Raw genomic sequence first — 13,665 nt, 5'->3', positions numbered from 1 at the left:
TAGGAGTACAGGTCCACAGGTCATTGAAAGGGGCAACACAGGTGGAGAAGGTAGTCAAGAAGGCATACGGCATTCTTGCCTTCATTGGCCGGGGCATTGAGTATAAGAATTGGCAAGTCTGTTGCAGCTGTATAGAACCTTAGTTAGGCCACACTTGGAGTATAGTGTTCAATTCTGGTCGCCACACTACCAGAAGGATGTGGAGGCTTTAGAGAGGGTGCAGAAGAGATTTACCAGAATGTTGCCTGGTATGGAGGGCATAAGCTATGAGGAGCGATTGAATAAACTCGGTTTGTTCTCACTGGAACGAAGGAGGTTGAGGGGCGACCTGATAGAGGTATACAAAATTATGAGGGGCATAGACAGAGTGGATAGTCAGAGGCTTTTCCCCAGGGTAGAGGGGTCAATTACTAGGGGGCATAGGTTTAAGGTGAGAGGGGCAAAGTTTAGAGTAGATGTACGAGGCAAGTTTTTTACGCAGAGGGTAGTGGGTGCCTGGAACTCACTACCGGAGGAGGTAGTGGAAGCAGGGACGATAGGGACATTTAAGGGGCATCTTGACAAATATATGAATAGGATGGGAATAGAAGGATACGGACCCAGGAAGTGTAGAAGATTGTAGTTTAGTCGGGCAGTATGGTCGGCACGGGCTTGGAGGGCCGAAGGGCCTGTTCCTGTGCTGTACATTTCTTTGTTCTTTGTTCTTTGATAAATTGCCCTTAATGTCCAAATTGCCCTTGGTGTTGGGTGAAGGTGTTGAGTTTGGGTAGGGTGCTCTTTCCAAGAGCCGGTGCAGACTCAAAGGGCCGAATGGCCTCCTTCTGCACTGTAAATTCAATGATAATCTATGATTAATCTAGGACAAAGGTTCGGCACAACATCGTGGGCCGAAGGGCCTGTTCTGTGCTGTATTTTCTATGTTCTATGTTAAAGGTCCTCACTAGTAACGGGGCCAACAGGTCCGCATACTTTCTATAGAACTCCACCGGGAACCCGTCCTGCCCCGGGGCCTTCCCCGCCTGCATGCTCCCCAAACCCTTACTCAGCTCCTCCAACCCGATTGGTGCCCCCAAACCAGCTCTTGCTCCTCCACCCTCGGGAACCGCAGTTGGTCCAGGAATCTTCCCATCCCCTCTTCTCCCTCTGGGGGCTGGGATCTGTACAGCTCTTCGTAGAAGGCCTTAAATACCTTATTTATTTCCGTTGCACTCTGGACCATAGCTCCCCCACCATCTTTGACTCCCCCTATTTCCCTCTCTGCAACCCTCTTACGGAGCTGGTGTGCCAGCATCCGACTGGCCTTTTCCCCGTACTCGTAGGTCGCCCCCTGCGCCTTCCTCCACTGTGCCTCCGCCTTCCCCGTGGTCAACAGGTCAAACTCCGTCTGGAGCCATCGCCTTTCCCCAAGTAATCTTTCCTCCGGGGCCTCTGCTTATCTCCTGTCCACTCGCAAAATCTCCCCCACTAACCTCTCCCTTTCCATGCCCTCTGTCTTCTCCCTATGAGCCCTGATGGAGATTAGCTCTCCCCTGATCACCGCCTTCAACGCCTCCCATACCACCCCCACTCGCACCTCCCCGTTGTCGTTGGCCTCCAAGTACCTTTCAATACACCCCCTTACCTTACCACACACCACCTCATCTGCCAGCAGTCCCACATCCAACCGCCACAGCGGGCGTTGGTCCCTTTCCTCTCCCAGCCCCACTTCCACCCAGTGCGGGGCATTGTCCGAAACGGCTATGGCCGAATACTCCGTCCCCCCCCACCCTCGGGATGAGCGCCCTGCCCAGCACAAAGAAGTCTATCCGGGAGTATGCCTTGTGCACGTGGGAGAAGAAAGAAAATTCCCTGGCCTGCGGTCTTGCGAACCTCCATGGGTCCACTCCCCCCATCTGGTCCATAAACCCCGAGCACCCTGACAGCCGCCGGCCTCTTTCCCATCCTTGATCTGGAGCGGTCTAGTGCTGGGTCCAGCACTATGTTGAAGTCCCCTCCCATTATCAGTCCTCCTACCTCCAGGTCCGGGATGCGTGCCAACATGCGCTTCATAAATCCAGCATCATCCCAGTTCGGGGCGTATACATTTACCAACACCACCCACGTCCCTTGCAACCTACCACTCACCATCACGTATCTCCCTCCATTGTCCGCTACGATAGTCTTGGCCTCAAATGACACATGTTTTCCCACCAGAATTGCCACCCCTCTGTTTTTCGCGTCCAGCCCCGAGTGAAATACCTGTCCTACCCATCCCCTTCTTAACCTAACCTGGTCCCCGCCACCTTCAGGTGTGTCTCTTGGAGCATAGCCACGTCTACCTTCAGTCCCTTCAAGTGCGCGAACACTCGAGCCCTCTTCACCGGTCCGTTCAGGACCCTCACGTTCCACGTTATCAGCCGGATTGGAAGGGCTAGCCATCTCCTTTTCTGGGCCAGTCCCGTGTCCGCGTCTCCCTCACCTCCGTTCCGGCCACCTCTTCTGTGTCCCATTCCCTTTCGGCCAGTGCAGCAGCAACCCTGTTTTTCCCCCCCTCCCCCCCGCTAGACCCCTGTCTAGCTTTTTTGCTCCCCCCATATCACTCCCGTAAGTCAGCTGACGCCTGCTGACCCCGGCTTCCCCCGCCATCCCTTTGACCCCCCCGTGTGGGAATCTCCCCATCAATAGATGTTCCTATGCTCCCCCTCCCACCTTTCTTCCCGCGCGCGGGAGAAAAACCCCGCGCTTTCCAGAGCCTGCCCCGCCAACCCTAACGCAGCTTCTGTTGCGGCCTTGTCTCTCGTCCCCAGCCCATATAACATTCCCTGCGCGTGCTTACCCCCCTATATACAACCGCCATCATACTTCAACCCACAAATACCCCCCACCCTCACAAACCCTCAATTAGAGTCCAACTTTTCAGTTAATATAAAGGTCCACGCCTCTTCGGGAATTTCGAAGTAGTGGTGTTGGCCGTTATATGTGACCCACAGTCGCACTGGCTGCAACATTCCAAATTTCACTCCTTTCCGATGCAGCACCGCTTTGGCCCTGTTGAAACCCGCTCTCCGCTTAGCGACCTCCGTGCTCCAGTCCGGGTATATTCTAATCTCAGCATTGTCCCACTTGCTGCTCCGCTCCTTCTTGGCCCATTTCAGGACCCTCTCTCTATCTGTGAACCGTTGAAATCTCACCACCATCGCCCTTGGCGGCTCGTTTGTCTTGGGCTTCCTCGCCAGCACCCGGTGTGCCCCTTCCAGCTCCAGCAACCCCGGGGGGGCCTCCGTGCCCATCAGCGCCCCGATCATCGTGCCCGCATATGCCGCGGCGTCGGCCCCCTCCACTCCTTCTGGGAGACCCAGGATCCTCAAATTGTTTCTCCTCGACCTGTTCTCCAGGTCTTCGAGTCTTCCCGCCCACGTCTTGTGTAGCGCCTCGTGCCGCTCCACTTTCACCGCCAGGCCCAAGAGCTCGTCCTCATTCTCACTCACTTTGTCCTGGATCTCCTGGATCTTCACCTCGTGGGCTTTCTGGGTTGCCCCAAGTCCTTCAATTAATGCCAGCATCGGCGCCAGCATCTCCTTGTGCAGCTCCTCGAAGCAGCGCTTAATGAATTCTTGCATCTCTTCTTTGTCCCCGGCCGCCGCCATTTTGTTTGTTTTCCCCTTCTTCTCCTGCTGCTCCAGTGCCGTTTTTTTGGCCGTTTCGCTGCGGGTCCGGTCCATACAGGTTAGTGGGGGACCTCTCTCCTCTCTTCCCCACGGGTTGGCTGTGTACAAAATCCCATTGGGGCTCTTCTTTCGAGCACGAAAGTCCGTCTTCGCGGGAGCTGCCATTTCATGCGGCTTAGCTCCGCATAGCCGCAACCGGAAGTCACTTCTTCCTTTTGTAACACCCCCATTTAGCTTACAGGAAGTCCTCACCAAACTTGTGGCTGCATTCCTGAAAATCGCAACTTTATAAGCGAAACAACTTCATGTGAATTATGGGTTCCCGAAGGAATCAGTATTAAAGCCAGAGTTAGTTTCCTTCAGATATGTGTTGTCCGGGAAAAGTAATATACAAGTTGAAATACTGGAGTACACATGTGCACTACATGTTTAGCACAGGGCTAAATCGCTGGCTTTGAAGGCAGGCCAGCAGCACAGTTCGATTCCCGTAACAGCCTCCCCGAACAGGTGCCGGAATGTGGCGACTAGGGGCTTTTCACAGTAACTTCATTTGAAGCCTACTTGTGACAATAAGCGATTTTCATTTTCATTTTTCATTTCATTTTCAGTACCGTGGATTCCTAACTGAAATAATTTACAAACTAAAATCATGACATATAAATCAAAGACAAGATATGATTGTTGAAAATTACACTCACGACTTCCGGTTGCAGCTATGCAGAGCTAAGTCGCACGTTCGGCAGCTCCCGCTTGGAACGGACTTTTGGGCTCTTTTCAGGGCCCCCAACGGCATTTTCTCGACATTTCTCGGTGTGGGAAGAAGATTGCAATATTCCCCCAACCAGTGTATGGCTTGGACCAGGAGCGGGGCGACTAAAAAAGTGGTGGTGAACCCAAAGAAAGCACGAGGGAAGAAGAGCAAGATGGCGGCGGGCGGGGACCTGACAGCGTGGATGCAGTGGGCGCAGGAGCAGCAGGAAGTTATCCAGCGCTGCTTCAGGGAGCTCAAAGCGGACATGCTGGAGCCGATGAAGGCTTCTATCGACAAGCTGCTGGAGACGCAGACGGCCCAGGGGGTGGCGATCCGCGAGGTCCGACAAAAGATCTCCGACAACGAGGACGAGATCTTAGGCCTTGCGGTAAAGCTGGAGGCGCACGAGGCGCTCCACAAGAAATGGCAGGAACGGTTCGAGGAGATGGAGAATCGGTCGAGGCAGAAAAATTTGCAGATCCTGGGCCTCCCGGAGGGGCTGGAGGGGTCGGACGTGGGGGCCTATGTGGTCACCATGTTAAACTCGCTGATGGGAGCGGGGTCCTTCCAGGGGCCCCTGGGGCTGGAAGAGGCCCATAGAGTGCTGGCGAGGAGGCCCAAGGCTAACGAGCCGTCGCGGGCGGTGCTGGTGCGGTTTCATCGGTTGGCTGATCGGGAGTGCGTGCTCAGGTGGGCCAAGAAAGAGAGGAGCAGCAGGTGGGAGAACGCGGAGGTTCAAATATATCAGGACTGGAGTGCGGAGGTGGCGAAGAGGAGGGCCGGGTACAACCGGGCGAAGGCGGTGCTGCACAGGAAGGGGGTGAAGTTTGGCATGCTGCAGCCGGCGCGACTGTGGGTCACCTACAAGGACCGGCACCATTATTTTGAGTCCCTGGAGGAGGTGTGCGCCTTTGTTCAGGCCAAGAAGCTGAACACAAACTGAGGGTTGGGATGGGTGGGCGGGGATTGCTGTTGGTGTGTTACATTTTGAGGAGGGGTTCCTTTGCTCTTGTTTCTTTTTGGTTCGGTGTGGGTGGTTAGGGTGGGTTGGGCACTGTTTTGGTTGGGTCTGTCGGGTGGGCTCTTGGATGGGGGTAAGTAAATGGAGTAGGGGTGGATGGTCGGTAGGGGGGATGGGGCCCTGCGGGGGAGGGGGAGGCCCGAGTCGGGGGTGAGGGGACTGGGCCTGTAAAAGGAGCTGCGTCAGAGGTGGCAGGGCCGGGCAGGTGGAAAGCACGGGCTTTTTCCCGCGCTGAAGGCTGGAGGGGGTGGGGCCGGGGCGGGGGAGCGAGGGTTGTTTCCCGCGCTTGGGACGGAAGGGGGAGGCGGAGAGCCTGCTGATGGGTAATGGAGGAGGAAGGTATGTCCCACAATAGGAGGAGTCGAAGGAGAGGCGGGAGTGGCCGGGTCAGCAGGAGTCAGCTGACTTGCGGGAGTGCAATGGGGGGAGCAAAGCAGCTAGGAGGGGTCCTAGCTGGGGGGGGGAAACCGGGTTGCTGCTGGTATGGTCAAGGGGGAGCTGGAGCGAGTAGAGGGGGTTGGGACGGGGGTCTGCCGCCGTGGGGAACGAGCCGGGCGTGGGGTGCGGGTGCATGGCTGGCATGGCATGGGGGCGGGTAGCCCCCTGATCCGGCTGATAACCTGGAATGTAAGGGGACTGAACGGGCCGGTCAAGCGGGCCCGGGTGTTCACGCACCTGAAGGGGATGTGGTCATGCTCCAGGAGACACACCTGAAGGTGGCAGACCAGGTAAGATTGAGGAAGGGGTGGGTAGGTCAGGTGTTTCATTCGGGGCTGGATGCCAAAAATCGGGGAGTGGCGATCTTGGTGGGAAAGAGGGTGTCATTCGAGGCGTCGAGCATTGTGACAGACAACGGCGGCAGGTACGTAATGGTAAGTGGTAAGCTGCAGGGGAGAGGGTGGTGCTGGTCAACGTGTACGCCCCGAACTGGGACGATGCGGGTTTTATGCTGCGCATGTTGGGTCGGATCCCGGACTTGGAAGTGGGGGGCCTGATAATGGGGGGGGACTTTAACACGGTGTTGGATCCGGCACTGGATCGCTCCAGGTCTAGGACGTGTAGGAAGCCGGCAGCGGCTAAAGTGCTGAGGGGGTGTATGGACCAGATGGGAGGGGTGGACCCTTGGGAGATTTGCAAGGCCGGGGGCTAGGGAATTTTCATTCTTCTCGCATGTTCATAAAGTTTATTCCCAGATCGACTTTTTTATTATGAGTAGGGCGCTGATAGCGAGAGTAGGGGATACCGAGTACTCGGCGATAGCCATTTCGGATCACGCCCCGCTTTGGGTAGACCTAGAGCTGGGGGGAGGAGAGGGACCAGAGCCCGTTGTGGCGCTTGGAGGTGGGGCTGTTGGCGGACGAGGAGGTGAGTGAGCGGGTCCAAGGAAGCATAGAGAGATACCTGGAGGCCAACGATAACGGGGAGGTCCGAGTGGGGATGGTCTGGGAGGCGCTGAAGGCGGTGGTTAGGGGAGAGCTGATCTCCATGAGGGCCCACAAGGAGAGGAGAGAGCAGAGGGAGAGGGAGAGGCTGGTGGGGGAGATGGTGAGGGTAGACAGGAGTTATGCGGAGGTGCCTGAGGAGGGTCTGTTGAGGGATAGGCGTAGCCTCCAGGCCAAATTCGACCTGTTGACCACCAGCAAGGCGGAGGCGCAGTGGAGGAAGGCCCAGGGGGCGATTTATGAGTATGGGAAAAAGGCAAGTCGGATGCTGGCGCATCAGCTTCGGAAGCGGGACGCAGCTAGGGAGATCGGGGGCATCAGCTTCGGAAGCGGTACGCAGCTAGGGAGATCGGGGTAGTTAAGGATAGGGGAGGGAGTGTGGTGCGGACTGGGGTTGGCATCAATGGGGTCTTCAGGGACTTTTATGAGGAACTGTATCGGTCCGAGCCCCCACTGGAGGAGGGAGGGATGGGCCGCTTTCTGGACCATTTGAGGTTTCCAAAGGTGGAAGAGGGACTGGTGGCGGGATTGGGGGCCCCGATTGGGCTGGAGGAGCTGGCCAAAGGGATAGGGAGCATGCAGGCGGGGAAGGCACCGGGGCCGGACGGTTTCCCGGTCGAATTCTACAAAAAAATATGTGGACCTGTTGGGCCCGGTGCTAGTTAGGACCTTCAATGGGGCAAGGGGTGGGGGGCTTCGCCCCCGACGATGTCCCAGGCACTGATCTCCTTGATCCTGAAGCGGGACAAGGATCCCCTGCAGTGTGGGACTTACTGGCCGATTTTGTTGTTCAACGTAGATGCCAAGGTGCTGGCGAAGGTCTTAGCCACGAGAATAGAGGATTGTGTGCCGCAGTTGATCCACGAAGACCAGACGGGGTTCGTGAAGGGGAGGCAGTTGAACGCGAATGTGCGGAGGCTCCTGAACGTTATTATTTTATTTTTATTTTTTTAATTTTAGAGAGCCCAATTCATTTTTTCCAATTAAGGGGCAATTTAGTGTGTTCAATCCACCTACCTTGCACATCTTTGGGTTGTGGGACCTAAACCCACGCAAACACGGGGAGAATGTGGAAACTTCACACGGACAGTGACCCAGAGCCGGGATCGAACCTGGGACCTCGGCGCCGTGAGACTGCAGTGCTAACCCACTGCGCCACCGTGCTGCCCTTCATGAACGTTATGATGCCGGCGAGGGAGGGGGAGGCGGAGATAGTGGTGGCGATGGACGCTGAGAAGGCCTTCGAAAGGGTAGAGTGGGGGTACTTGTGGGAGGTGCTGAAGAGGTTCGGGTTTGGGGAGGGGTTTGTCAGGTGGGTTAGGCTGTTGTACGAGGTCCCGATGGCGAGTGTGGCCACGAACAAGAGGAGGTCTGAGTACTTTCGGTTGCATCGAGGGACGAGGCAGGGGTGTCCCCTGTCCGCCCTGCTCTTCGCACTGGCGATTGAACCCCTGGCTGTGGCACTGAGGGAGTTGAAGAACTGGAGGGGGTTGGTGCGGGGTGGGGAGGAGCATAGGGTGTCGCTCTATGCGGACGACTTGCTGCTATATGTGGCGGAACTGGTGGGGGGAATGCCGGAGGTAATGAGGATCCTCAGGGAGTTCGGGGATTTCTCAGGGTACAAGCTCAACATGGGGAAGAGCGAGTTGTTCGTGGTTCACCCAGGGGACCAGGAGAGGGGGATTGGCGAGCTCCCACTAAAAAGGGCGGAGAGGAGCTTCAGGTATTTGGGGGTTTGGAGAGGGGATGATCTCGGCAACTTACCAGGTGATGCAGGAGGAGGAGGAGGCCTCGGTGGTGGAGTTGAAAGGTAAGTGGGAGGAGTAGTTGAATGAGGGGGGAGGAGATCAAGGTGGGGACGTGGGCAGATGCCCTTGGGAGGGTGAGCTCTTCCTCTTCGTGCACGAGGCTCAGCCTCATGCAGTTTAAGGTGCTGCACAGGGCACACATGACCGGGACAAGGATGAGCCGGTTCTGTGGGGGTGAGGACAGGTGTGTAAGGTGCTCAGGGAGCCCAGCAAATCACACCCATATGTTCTGGGCATGCCCAGCGCTGGAGGAATTTTGGAAGGGCGTAGCGAGGACGGTGTCGAGGGTGGTAGGATCCAGGGTCAAACCGGGCTGGGGGCTCGCAATATTTGGGGTTGCAGGGGAGCAGGGGGCGAAAGAGGCCGGTATTCTGGCCTTTGCGTCCCTGGTAGCCCGGCGAAGGATTCTTCTTCAGTGGAAGGATGCGAGGCCCCCCAAGCGTGGAATCCTGGATCAACGATATGGCAGGGTTTATTAAATTGGAGAGGGTGAAATTTGCCTTGAGGGGATCGGTGCAAGGGTTCTTCAGGCGGTGGCAACCGTTCTTGGACTTCTTGGCAGAACGGTAGACAATGGTCAGCAGCAGCAGCAACCCGGGGGGGGGGGGGGGGGCAATGGTCAGCAGCAGCAGCAACCCAGGGGGGGGGGTTCTATTTTATTTTTGTTTGTTTACACTGTGGGACCTGAGGGGGTGTATATATTTGCTATGTGTTAATTCGGGGTGTTAATGTATTATTTATGTATAGGGGGGAGGGGGGCACGGGGGTTGTTTTATTTTGTTCTGTATTTAATTCTATTGGGTTCCTTTTTCATTTTGTTGTTGATGTTTTGTGAAAACCTCAATAAAAATTATTTTTTTTAAAAAGAAAATTCCACTCACCTCAGTATAACGATTTTAGATTGACCAGGTTCCATCCAGTGGTAGAAGTCGGTCAGTGCAGGAAGCACCAATAGACCTCTGCCACTAATTAGATAGGACCCAGGCGCTACAGCTCAGAAACACAGAAGCAGAAGTCTGTGGCAAAAAACTTTAAACTGACATTAACTTGATATATCTGCAGAAATATGCATTAACAATGTTAAAGTGAAACAACGTTAAAGAGTACTGACGTTAAGCAAAGACTTTACCTCTCTTATGCCATTTCCACTACCACTTTCTCGAGGGCAATTAGAACTGGACAATATCTGTTGGCATTGGCAGCAACACTTACTAAATGTCCCATGACTGCATTAAAGAAAAATGCCCTTTATCTAACATACAACACTCCAATCTCAGCATTCAGATATCTGAGCTGGGCCAATTAGATTGGATTGGGAAATTCAGGAGCATGCAATTTCACATCAAGTCCATCAGATTTGTTAAAAATAAGATGTTAATGAGCCAACAGCTAGTTTCTTAAAGCTTCAATTACCACTTCAGAAAGCCTCAAGTTATTTTAAAAAGTGGAAGAGAGCAATGTGGCACCTGCATCCCTCATGTCTCCTCACACAGCACCCCTACCCCCCACCCCCCCAACTCACAAAAACATACCAATCGGCCTCCAGGTTTTTCTTGAATAGTTCAAGCATTTAATACGCTTCCTGGCAGTGTAAACATCTTCCAGTCCTAAATCTGTCCGTAGATCATTTGAACCTGTTCGATTGGTCCACTTTCACTGTGGAATTTGCCTTTTTAGCACCCTGTGCCAGCTTATTTACTTCCAGAAAAGGTGAGGGAGGAATAAAGGCAGGAAGAAGGTTAAACACTTCACTATTTCCTCATGAGTTGTTTACTATTTATTTCAGTTATCTGTTACTTGCAGCTCACAACATTGCAAATATTTTTACTCAGTTATCTCAAAAAACACATGCCCTCCTTTCAGCAACAAAAGATATGCATAATCCAGTGAGCAAGCTTTTGCTTAAAGTTGAGAAATGTGTAACATCAATCTAATGTATTTAAACCCTTCCTTGCTGAAGACACCAAATTGCCTTGTAGTTACCTTCGGTATTAGTCTCTAACACTCCATGAGGGATTCTGTTTATACTGAGGATATAGCCATCGTCAGTAACCACATCATATTCTTCACTTGGGTAACCACGGTAAGCGATAAGTTGACGCTGGGAAAGCAGAAGCACAATTAGTCACTTTTCTTTTTGAATAGGAAAGAAAAAGCCTAAGTGAAAATAAAACAACAGGCTGGATTAGAACATTAAGAAATCTGAAAGTCAATTATTAAACAATAATGAATCATCAGTAATGAATCAATAGAAGACGTTCATAGTAGTGCAAGTCATCAAAGTGAATATTGTTACAATTATTAGACATGCACGGATTTTGAGCAACATTTTTGTTTTTAAAATAGTGTTAATAGCTTGTCCCACTAAAATAAATGAACCACAATATGCTAAGAGATACATTTTATGGTGATTATCATGGCGAATTTTAACCTATATATAGGCTGGAATAATCAGATGAACAAAGATAATTTAGAAGAGGAATTCATAAAATGTTTTTGGGTAATTTCTTAGAATAGCACATTCTGGAGCCAATCAGGGAGCATGGTGTACTAGACCTGAGGCGAAATTCTCCTACCTGCCCCGCCACATTTCTGCCCTGACCGGCAGGCAGGAGTCTCCGTAACACCGGCCGGTCAATGGGGTTTCCCATTGTGGGGCAGTCCCACGCCGTCGGGAAACCCCCGGGCGCCGGCAAAACGGAGACTCCCGCCGGATGAGAATGACGCCCCTGGTATTGAGCACTAGATAGGATTAATCAATGACCTCAGTGAAGGTGCTCCTAAGTAGGCGTGACAATAATATGATTGAATTTTACATTCAGTTTCAGGGAAACACATTTTTTAAACTTAAATAAGGACAATTATGAGGACATGAAAGCAGAGTCTGTAAAAATGACTTGGCAAACGAGGTTAAGGAATGGGTTAATAGATTCAGAGGCGGACATTTAAGGGGATCTTTCAGAATATACAGAATAGATACAGTCTAATGAGAATTGGTTTTTTTTAATGGGGCGAACCCACCGTGCATGGTTAACTAAAATATTATCAAACTTAGAAAAAGCATATAATTGCGTACGGGTGGTTGGCAGGTCAGAAGATTGAACAGAATATTTAAAAAAGCAAAGAATGACTAAACGATTAATAAGGGAGGGCAGCATGGTAGCGCAATGGTTAGCACTGCTGCCTCACGGCGCCGAGGTCCCAGGTTCGATCCCAGCTCTGGGGCACTGTCAGTGTGGAGTTTGCATATTCTAACCGTGTTTGCGTGGGTCTCACCCTCACAACCCAAAGATGTGCTGGGTAGGTGATTTGGCCATGCTAAATTGCCCCTTAATTGGAAAAAACGAATTGGGTACTCAAAATTTTATTTTTTTTAAAGATTAATATTGGGGGAAAATAGAGTACGAGTGAAAGCTAGCTAAAATATAAAGACAAATAGTATGAGTTTCTATAGATATTTTTAAAAGAAAAGTGTTAAACAAAGTGAGCGTCAGTCCTATAGGAAATGACACTAGAATATTAACAATACAAAACGAGATGGCTGATGAATTGAACCGATATTTCACGTTGGTCTTCACTATACAGGATACAAGACCCCAGAAGTGGCTGTTAATCAAGAAGTGGTAGACACTTCCGGTGACGGCGGGCAGGAGGCAGCCGCGCGTTGGAGGGCTCCCGTTCGGGAACGGCATTGTCGGGGAGTATCGCCCGGTCCTAGGGCCAGCGACGGCAGTTAAAGTCGGAAGACAGCGCACAGAGAAGGATGTCAAAAAACAGCCAAAAAAAATGGCCGTGAAAAAAGCAGCTGAAAGTCCATTGGGGAGTGGAAAGGTCACCATGGGGTCAGCAAAGAAAATGGAGGCTGGAGCACCAGGGGAGGCCGCAGTGCTTACATCTGAAGAAATAACTAAGGTGATGGCTGCGGAATTCGAAAAGCATTTGGTGCAGATTGCGAAATCCATGGAGACGGTGAGGAAGGAGATGAGGGAGGTGTTGAGTGCGCTGGTGGAGGAGGCGGTTTCCCCGGTGATGACGGCGGTGGCGAGCGCAGTGGCGGAGGTGCGAGAGCAAGGGGTGGCGCTGAAGGAAGTGGAGGAGACGTTATTGCAGCACGGTGATCAACTTGCCTCGATGGGGAAGGAGATGCGGAAGGTGATGGACACTAACAAGGATCTGCGAGGAAAAATGGAAGACCTGGAAAACAGATCCAGGCGACAGAATTTGAGGATTGTGGGGCTGCCCGAAGGAGTTGAAGGACCGAAGCCGACGGAGTATTTTGCCGCGATGCTGGCAAAACTATTGAGGGAGGGGGAGGATCCCTCCCGATATGAACTGGATCGGGCTCATCGGTCGTGGAGGCCTGTACCAAAGGCGAGTGAGCCGCCAAGGGCAGTGACACTGTGCTTCCATAGGTACAGTGTGAAGGAGAAAGTCCTGAGCTGGGCCAAGCAGAAGCGGGTGGTGCAGTGGGCTGGAGCTGGTATACGTGTATACCAGGACATTACGGTGGAGCTGGCGAGGAGGCGGGCTGCCTTCAACCGGGTGAAGAGGGCACTGTACATTAGCAAGGTGCAGTGCGGCATTGTATATCCAGCGAAGCTGAGGGTGACTTATAAGCTCAGGGACTTTTATTTTGGAACGGCGGAAGCAGCGGAGGAGTTTGCGAAGGCAGAAGGATTGTGGCAGAACTGACAAATTGAGGAACGGCCATGTGCCGATGTAACCTCATGACTGTATTTTCTTCTTTTTGTATCACTGCGTGCGGGTGTAGAGGCTAAAGGTGCCAATGTTGTATATATGTGGACAAGGGTAGGGACAGGACTTTCACTCGAAATGAGGGCTCTTTGGGGTGTAGGTGGATATGCGGGGTTTGTGTGCTAAAAGGGGATCTTTGGGCTTTCCTAGGGCCGGGCAAGGGGGTAAGGGAGCCGGGCGGGGGCCTCCACGCTGGCCGGTTTAAGCCGGCCAGTGAACGGGAGTGAGGTGGGGGGAGGGG

At 52.8% G+C, this 13,665-nt stretch overlaps 1 protein-coding gene across 2 annotated transcripts in view; it reads right to left on the bottom strand.

The window, feature by feature from the left end:
- The window catches only part of lipf (lipase, gastric), a 79,453-nt gene that overhangs the window by 49,881 nt on the left and 15,907 nt on the right, over window positions 1–13,665 (bottom strand). For both annotated transcript variants that reach the window (XM_072478964.1, XM_072478965.1), the window contains one exon: window positions 10,653–10,770. In XM_072478964.1, coding sequence (XP_072335065.1) covers window positions 10,653–10,770 — 118 coding nt within the window. The remainder of the gene's footprint in view (window positions 1–10,652; window positions 10,771–13,665) is intronic.

Source organism: Scyliorhinus torazame, chromosome 16 (genome assembly GCF_047496885.1).
Source record: "Scyliorhinus torazame isolate Kashiwa2021f chromosome 16, sScyTor2.1, whole genome shotgun sequence".
In the NCBI taxonomy this organism is placed as follows: domain Eukaryota; kingdom Metazoa; phylum Chordata; class Chondrichthyes; order Carcharhiniformes; family Scyliorhinidae; genus Scyliorhinus; species Scyliorhinus torazame.
This window is presented reverse-complemented; position numbering and strand designations above follow the sequence as displayed.